This window comes from Monoraphidium neglectum, assembly GCF_000611645.1.
Source record: "Monoraphidium neglectum strain SAG 48.87 unplaced genomic scaffold scaffold01024, whole genome shotgun sequence".
Lineage (NCBI taxonomy): Eukaryota > Viridiplantae > Chlorophyta > Chlorophyceae > Sphaeropleales > Selenastraceae > Monoraphidium > Monoraphidium neglectum.
Window position 1 is genome coordinate 9,925 of NW_014012604.1, and position 8,229 is coordinate 18,153.

Consider the following 8,229-nt stretch of genomic DNA (forward strand, 5'->3'; position numbering starts at 1 on the left):
GGGGCACAAGCGCACCACCGCCGCGAGCGCCGCGGCGCGCAGCCCCCTCGACAGGCGGAGATTGTGGTCGAGCAAGGAGGTCAGTGATGGCGGTCCAGCAGCCAGGCGGCAGGTGCCGCAGGTGCTCTATGCCTGCCTGCGCGCGCTCGTCGCCGCCTTTGCCGCGCAGAATCAAGCGCGTCGCCGCGGGAAACCAAACGGGCACGGACGCCGCGTGGACCGCGGGCATGCCTGGTGGGAACGCAGGCGACAGCGCCAGCACGACCGTCTGCACAGCGGCGTTGGCGGCGCGCCGCAGGCGCGAGCAGGTCGCGCGTGTGGCAGCCCGTTGCCTCGCATTCAGGTGCGAGCATATCAGCGCAAGGGCGCCGGGTGGCAATTCTAAAAGTGGCAGAGGCGGGGCCATGGCCAAATCGTACTGCAATCTGCAAATCGGCCAATCTGTAAATTTGATCTGGTGAGCCACGATGAATACGGTATCGGAACGCAAAAGTTGTCTCAAACGCTATACGGTACCGGTATCAACGACATGGTTCCTCTCTGGGGTGCAAAGCCATGCGCCCCTGTCAGTCAACGCTGACCTCAGCGTGTCAACTTGAATGCCCACCCCCTCCATGCCACTGTTATGCCACACGAAAGCATAAAAGACCCCTGCCAGCCTCTCCAACCACCTCTGACCTCCCGCCGCCCCCTGTAACATCCATACCCATCAGGCGCGGCGACGCGGCCATCACGGCCATCACAGCCCTACGCGGCCATCACAGCCCTCAGCTCGCGCAGCTGCATGCCGCGCAGCTGCTTGGGCAGGGGTAATGTGCTGATTACGTGGCCCTCCGCAATAAAAGCTGCACGGGTCTGTGATGGCGCATCACCTTCTCTCAGTTCGTCTTGCAAAGTTGGCGCACGCACAGCACGGCTGCAGGCCGAGTTCGGGGGGATCCGCACAGCAGTGTGCGTGGCCGTGCGCAACCTGGTAGCTTCGTCGTGGCATCCTGATTGCGCGATTTCACTCTTTGTGTTGTCCCTTTTGCCGGCGCAGCACCGGCCGTAACTGGCATCGTACCTGCAACATGTAGTGCCGGCTAGGTGTTGCACATCTGTCTGCCCTGCCATCGCCCAAACATGCATGCGGTTGTGCAGGTGTGCGAATACATTTATAGATGTTCACTTGGATGCCTGTACAAGTAAGGACAAAGCGGTCCCCATGTACTCATTTATCACGTGCTTACGTTTGCAGTGCTGTGCCACAACCAACACCTGCCGCGCTGGGTCGTTGCGATTGTACGATGTGGCTCGCACCCCACGCTGCACCCCAGGCCGTAACGGAAATCAGGCGTCGTCGTCGCTCCAGCCGCTGCATCCCTCCTCCAGTGCGCCAAACTCCCGCCAGCTGGGGGGCACTAGCGGAGCCGCAACATAAGCATGTTGGCCAAACCCAACTGGGCGGAGCGCACAGTTGACGGACGCGCCTGCATCGCCCAGCAAATCCTCAACACCCAGCTCGGCTGGAACCTTTGCAACTAGCTGCTGCTGCTGCCGCTGCTGCTGCTGCTGCTGCTGCTGCTGCTGCTGCTGCTGCTGCTGCTGCTGCTGCTGCTGCTGCTGCTGCTGCTGCTGCAATGACTGCTCACTGTTCCGCAAGGGCTGCTGCGCATCATCCCCCTGCAAGAGCACCTGCTGATCCTGCCAAAGCAGGTTGTTGGCAGCAGCCTCAGCTGTGGCCGCGCCAGGTTCCTTGCAGACCGCTTGCGTGCTGACTCGTGCGGCCTGTATGGTACCTTCAGATAGCTTAACTGCTGTCACGCCTGCACGCGGTGATTGCGAGGGGCTGGCCGTACCAAAGTCCGATGCCAGCAAGAGGGCGCGTCCAGCTGTGTGCTTTTCACAGCCCGCAGCAGCCAGCAGCCCCGCCGCGCCGCTGGTGGGCAGGGCCTCTTCTTTGGACGCTGACCCTAAGGGCTCAGCCTTGCATGTGTCACTGGCCGACAAGGCTGCGGCAACAGCTGCATGCGTCGGTGCTGAGACAGTCGTGGCTGGGCCAGCTGTGCTGCAGGTGACGCAAGTGCTGGGGCCGAACTGCGCCCCGTCATCGTTTCCTGCTGGCGGTTGCTGCTGCTGCTGCTGCTGCTGCTGCTGCTGCTGCTGCTGCTGCTGCTGCTGCTGCTGCTGCTGCTGCTGCTGTGCAATTGGCTGTGATGGCCGCTGATGCGGCCTTGGCTGAGGTCTGTTTGGTAGCCACTGCTCCTGCTGCCTTTGCGGCTGCTGTTGCTGGCACTGATGGGGAGGCTGTGATGGTGGCTGCGGGGACGGTGAGGCCCTAGTCGTCTTGTGCGGCTGCCCCGTGCTGCTGACAGATCCCCATGTGTCCATGCCACCAGCCTCGTTGACAGGGGCTGCTGCTGAGTCTGCTGCCTGCAGAGAGCCGGCATGCAAGGTCCCCGTCTGCCTCGCCCCTGGACGTGCTGGAAGTGTACTTGCGTCCGAACGACATGGATGCAGCGCTGCGACATCGGCTGCGCCTGCAGGCCCAGGCGCCACAGCTGGCTTGCGGCGCGCCGGCGCAGGCTTTAACTGCTGCAGTGCTTTTTTAGCCTGCGTCAGTAATGAGCAAGGCAGACGTCATCATCAGTCTGTACAATGCACGCCTTCATTCGTGATACCCCTCACACGCAACCGCACCACACCTTGGCGACACGGCGCCGCTCGTGCTGGAATGCTTCGCGAGCCGCCGCCAGTGCTGACATCGCTGGTACACGGGGTGGCGGCGCCTTCGCCTCTGCAGCTGCGCACAAATTCGTTCCTGCGCCAGACAGCTTTGTCACCCTCTCATCGGGCGCCTTGCATGGCCTTGGCTGTGCTTCACCTCGGTTGACCAATGGTCACAGCTGCCGCAAAGCATGAATGCGGTAGGTATTGGAATGCTCGCGACGAAATTTTCCCTTCATATCATATGATACGCGCTGTGCACGCCTTCAAGTCACTGAATGCGCGTGCGTCATCTGCTTGTCAGAGCGTTGTCCTGCATGCACTTCACTCAAGTGAACCTCTATAAATTGTTTTACAGAACATTACTTGGCTGCCCTTCAAAAGACCTTCACGCCAGATCGAGGATTTGCCAGGAGCACCACGCACTTGAGCGGGCTGCACGTGCCTTATGTGACCCATTGATACGATAAACAGCAATTACATAGATCGAGCGCTCAAAAGGCGCGAGCCCTCACAGCATGGCGGACTTCACTTTTCCTACGCTTCCTGCGCCCTCATCGATGCCTCACAAGGTACAAAGTTATAGTGATAGCGCTGCTATGTCGACCATCACACCGCTTGTGCGTGCCAGGGGACTATCGCTGCATTTGTGCCGCAGCAGCGGAACGCACGTCGCCGCCGCACAACTCACTGCACCCATGTCGCCGCTTTGTCCTGCGTCGCCCATGACGGCGCGTTCGTCGGCGCGTTTCCTTCGATTTGTACAGCAGCCGCTGACAGCCCAGTCCACTGTCACACATGCGGGGCCTGTCGGCAGCGCAGCTGAGGCTCCCAGCACATCGAAGCCAGTGCTAAAAATTGGCGAGGTGCGATGGCAGCCGGAATTTCTTCAAGCAATCTGTTGGTGCAGCGGATCGCACGACAGTGCACGGCCCTCCTGTACAGCACACTCTCGGCCTAGCCGTTGCAGTGGTCGTTTGGGCAATGCATGTCGGCGTGGGCGAATGGGATGTTGACAACACCGCAAGGCCATTCTCAAGGCAGCGTGCACCCTGCTGCTCCCGCACAACCCTGGCTGCTGTTTATGGGGCGCAGCGCTCGCCATAAGCGGCAGAGCAACGGGCTCAGCGACCCGCGCGCATCGCTGCGCCTGGCCTGGCGCCCTCTCGCAATTGCAGGTCAAAGCAGCAGGGCGCCGCAACAAGGTGCCCTTGGAAAAGGGGTTCAGCCAGGTCGACTGGCTGAAGCTGGCGCGGTCTGGGAAGGACCTCAGAGGTGAGGCCGCCACGGGACGGCGCAAGCGCCCCCAATCGCTGCCGCACTCGGCCCCCCGCAGTCTTTGCTGCTGCGCTGTTGCGTGTCTGGCCTTGGTTCCCTCTCCACCTGCCTTCGGCTTCCTTCCGCGCTCTTGCCTTTCGTCGACTCCATGCATGCTTTGCACTCCACGCCCACCCCAGCCGGCCTCGGCTTGCGCAAGGATATCCCTATGGAAGAGGTGAAAGCTCATAAATCCCGCGACGACGCCTGGATGGTCCTCTCTGGCCGCGTGTACAACATAACCCCCTACATGCCCTTCCACCCCGGCGGCGCCGACATCCTGATGGCGGCGGCGGGCAAGGACGGCACGGCGCTGTTCCAGCGGTACCATCCCTGGGTCAACGGGCACGCGCTGCTGGAGAGCTGCCTGCTGGGATCAGTCAAGGTGAGCGGCGGCGGCCCGCGTGCGCGCGATAGAGCTCTTGTTGTGCGAGCAAGGTTGGCACAATCATGAGAGGGCAGCTGGTGGTGAAGACCTGCTCCTGGTTGGCGAGAGGCCCGCATAGGAGCGGGGATTGAGCGCACACGCGAAGATGCTGTCAGCAGGCCGTTGCAGGGGGAAGAGTGTTTTGGTTTCTGCATGCGAGCACAGCGCGCGTTCCTGCGCACAGCTGACGAGCCTGCTGCTTCTCGCTCGACCCCACAAAAGACGAACAGCGGCGGGCGCAGCCCTCTTGGGGGGGGAGGTAGCAGCAGCGCCGGGGCCAACAGCGGCGCGGGGGGCAGCAGCGGCGCCGGGGCCAGCCGCGGCGCCGGGGGCAGCAGCGGCGCCACAGGCAGCAGCAGCGCCCCAGGCAGCAGCGGTGTCGGGGCCAGCAACGGCGCCGCGGTCAGCAGCGGCGCCACAGGCAGCAGCGAAAACGGTGGCAGCAGTGAAAACGGTGGTGCAGGCAGCGGGGTTGTGCATGCTAACACCGGGGATGCTGCTGTGTAGCGTAGCCAGCATCTCGGTTGCCATCAGCCTGGTCATGTCAAGCGAGCGGTGCCAGTGTTGGAGGGGTCGGCTGCTGCTTTGTGACTGCTGCACTTTGGTCTCTTGCTGTACTTTGCCTCAGTTGGAGGCCGCACACTTCGTGAGTTCTCAATCCGTCCTGACCCTAACAAGTGAGCAGCTAGTTTTTCTTTGAGTCGGCAACAGCAATGTTCCCGCCGTGCCAGTTTGACCATTGACATGCATATGCGTCTCCCTGTTGGCGCCTGCACAATGGCGCCGGTGATGCCCTTGACCTGAACAGGCTGTGTAAAGCCATCTTATTGCATCGGTGGGATCTGTGTTACTTTGGCGCGGTTAGACCAGGTGCGTCAGGGCGGTGTGCCAAGGTGATGGGCGGTGGGCGGTGGGTGGTGGGCGGCTGCCCACCAGCATCACGGTATCGAAGTCTGCTGGCTGCTGTGCTGCGGCGCGTGCAGCACCTCCCGTGTGTTTGTTGGTGGGAGGTCAGCAAGGTGAGGCTGGTCGCCAGAGTGGCGGCGCAATTCGTGCTGAGCGATGAGGCGGTAATCAGTGTCACAGCTATCCCGTTTTGCAGGGCTGCCTGGGTCACCAAACTCAAGAGCGTTGCTGACGGGCTGGCTGGCCCTGCTTATAGTATGAACAGCGCAAACGAATGAGGACTTGATGTATTCTTGCAGCCAACTTTGCTACCTGGCAGTTGCGTCTAGCCGTAAACCGCAAGCCGTCACTGTTGTCGTTGCACGTCGGCACGCCCGGCCCACTCCCTAGGCGCCCACCCCTTCCCGAACCGTGTGTCATTCTTAGTGCCAGATAAGGTCAAACATGAAGGCGGCCGCGGGCTCCAACGAGAGGGAGCCGGAGGGTGCCGCCAAGGGCAGGGTCAGGGCGGCAGGGGCAGGTGTCAAGGGCGGTGCAGGGCCGGCCACGAAGACGGCGGCTGCTGGCGTCCCCGGTCAGAAGAGGGTGGGCGGGTGACCAGGCCGAGCCCGCGCATGCGCAATCAACACATACATGATAACGATTAGCACCTTGGACTCCGTCACCCCTCTCGTCTGCAGTCACTTTGCTTGGCCTGCTGCAATGCTTGCCAGGAGCGTGCACCCACCCAACCAGCCAGCTGCGGCTTATGCCATGCTGCCTACTTTGCGCAGAAGAAGGGACAGCAGGAGAAGGAAGAGGCAGGGGAGGAGCAGGGAGTAATCGGAGAGAGCGAGGGCGCAGCAGCTGATGAGGACGAAGATGAGGAGGTGGAGGAGGTGAAGGAGGAGGAGGAGGAGGAGGAAGAGCAGGAGAAGCCTGCTAAGAAGAAGCAAAAGGCTGCAAGAAGGTGGGCCTGTGAAGGCAGCTGAGACGCTGGCAAGGGCGAGGTGTCCAACGACGCTCTGGGGGCAGCCGTGCCGGCGCCACTGCACCCTCAAGCATTCAGGGCTGGCAGTGTGGTTTGTCAGGCGCATGCATGTACCTCCTGCAAGTGCGCGCCACTGCATCGAAGTGTGCTGGCACCATACAAACAAGAATTGCGGATCACCGCCCGCACACCTCCCCCCACCCCCGTGACACAACACCCACGGCTGGGCGTCGCATGAAGCAGTGGAATCGCCCAATTTTAAGCGCAGTGACCTCTTGCATGCAAGGCTCAAGGACGAGACCAAGGATTTGCAGACAGGCCCCTGCAGCAAGCGGCGCTTACAGCAGTGTACCCACATGCGGCTCAACATGCGGGGGGGGGGGGCGCTGCAGACGCATTATTGGCAGGCATGCGCATCGTTGGCCACACGGCAGCGCAGCGTGCGTCGCTGCAGCAGCTTGGCACTTGACCGATCATCCTCACGCGTCATTCACACGCAGAGATGCCCACCATTGTGATGCTTTGCCGGAAAAGATTGTTTTTCAGAACACCAGGCACATGGCTTGCAGGCTGTGTCGCTTGGCCGCTTTCAGACTTGTTGACCATGCTTTGACCCCATGGTTTCCAGTTGTCATGATTTCCCATTTTCCTGCGCGTGCGAGGCTGCTGCACCATGTCACTGTTCCGAGGGCTTCTGCATGCCCTTTGAGAAGTTTGATTGCGTCAATTGATGGCGACGCGGTGGCTAGCAGCAGCTTATTCAGGCCTTAAACGCACCTTGCACGCAGGAGAGCCAGCAGGTGATTGAGGTTACAAGCGCCGCCACTGTCAACTCCAGGGGCACAGCTGCATCACCGACAAATGCATCAGCCCGTGCGGAGGCCTGGCGCGCTTGCAACTCCGCAGAGGCGTATGGGCACACCTCACGAGCCGCTGCCCGGGATGCCCGCCCCCCCTTCCTGCTCCTGCTCCTGCCGCAGGCGCGCCAGGAGCGGCCCGACGGCGGTCGCGCGCACGCCCCCCCTCGGGCGCGTGGCGCCCTTCGTCCGCACGCCAGCCGCTGGCGCCTGCGCTTGCGGCTGTGCTCCCGGCACGTGCGGATCCGCTGCACCTCCGCCGCCTGCAACTTGCCGATCAGCGGTGCGTCCGCCAACTCCACCGGCACTGCCGCCGCAGCCGCCGCCACCCCTCTTGTGCTGACCCCCGCCAGGTGATGGTGAAGGCACTTCAGGTGCTCCTGTGCGGTTGGCGGCCGCAGGTGTCCCGCCCCCGCCGCCGCCGCCGCCGCCGTTCGCAGCCAGCTGTTCCCTGCGGAGCCGCAGCTGCTTGGCAATCTCGGCCCAGGCGCCCACCGCTGGGATGGCGGTGCTGCCCCGGGGCGGCCGCGGCGGGGGCGGCGGCGCGGGTGGCGGCGCGGCGGGGCCGGCGCCGCGTGCAGCTGCAGGCATGGGGGGCCCGAGGCTGGGCCTGACCCCTTTAGGGGCGCCGTCTGCGGGGAGGGGTTTCAGGGACCGGCACGAATGATGTCAGGTGCTGACCAGCGGTTGGCGGCTGAGATCATAGGGGGCCACTACTCTGTCAAGCTTGGGGCCGTTTGGCGGCTGAGACTGCACTGATCAAGCGCCTGGGAGCGCGCTCAGTGGTCGGGACAGAGGGCAGACGCGTGTTTGGGCACAAGGCAGCCGGTGCTTCAGTGGGCTTCCGCAACCGCTCAATGAGCGCATCGCATTGCCCGACCCAGCACGTCACCTCACCCCCAAGCTCATCATCAAAGGTGGGCGCGTGTTTCAGTGCGGCCCCCCGCGCCGCGCCACGGCCCTCGCCGCCGGCTCCGGCGCCGGCGCCGGCGGCGCCAGGCCGCGGGGCCGCGGGTGCCGGGGCCCCGCCGCCCGCGGCTGCTGGC

At 63.2% G+C, this 8,229-nt stretch overlaps 3 protein-coding genes across 3 annotated transcripts; 2 read left to right on the forward strand and 1 right to left on the reverse strand.

Annotated features, from left to right (window-relative positions):
- Window positions 1-4,192: 4,192 nt before the first annotated feature.
- On the forward strand, window positions 4,193-4,957 carry MNEG_6357 (Cytochrome b5 reductase 4; the record flags this gene model as incomplete). Its single annotated transcript, XM_014045168.1, has 2 exons — window positions 4,193-4,408; window positions 4,673-4,957. 2 exons carry the CDS (start codon window positions 4,193-4,195, stop codon window positions 4,955-4,957), a joined length of 501 nt encoding a protein of 166 aa, XP_013900622.1.
- Window positions 4,958-5,800: 843 nt separating this feature from the next.
- MNEG_6358 (hypothetical protein) lies at window positions 5,801-6,327 on the forward strand (the record flags this gene model as incomplete). The annotated part of the gene is made up of 2 exons (XM_014045169.1): window positions 5,801-5,941; window positions 6,130-6,327. 2 exons carry the CDS (start codon window positions 5,801-5,803, stop codon window positions 6,325-6,327), a joined length of 339 nt encoding a protein of 112 aa, XP_013900623.1.
- Window positions 6,328-7,248: 921 nt separating this feature from the next.
- MNEG_6359 (hypothetical protein) lies at window positions 7,249-7,815 on the reverse strand (the record flags this gene model as incomplete). Its single annotated transcript, XM_014045170.1, has 1 exon — window positions 7,249-7,815. A coding segment is annotated over one exon (567 nt), but the record flags the coding sequence as incomplete, so codon positions are not given.
- Window positions 7,816-8,229: the final 414 nt, after the last annotated feature.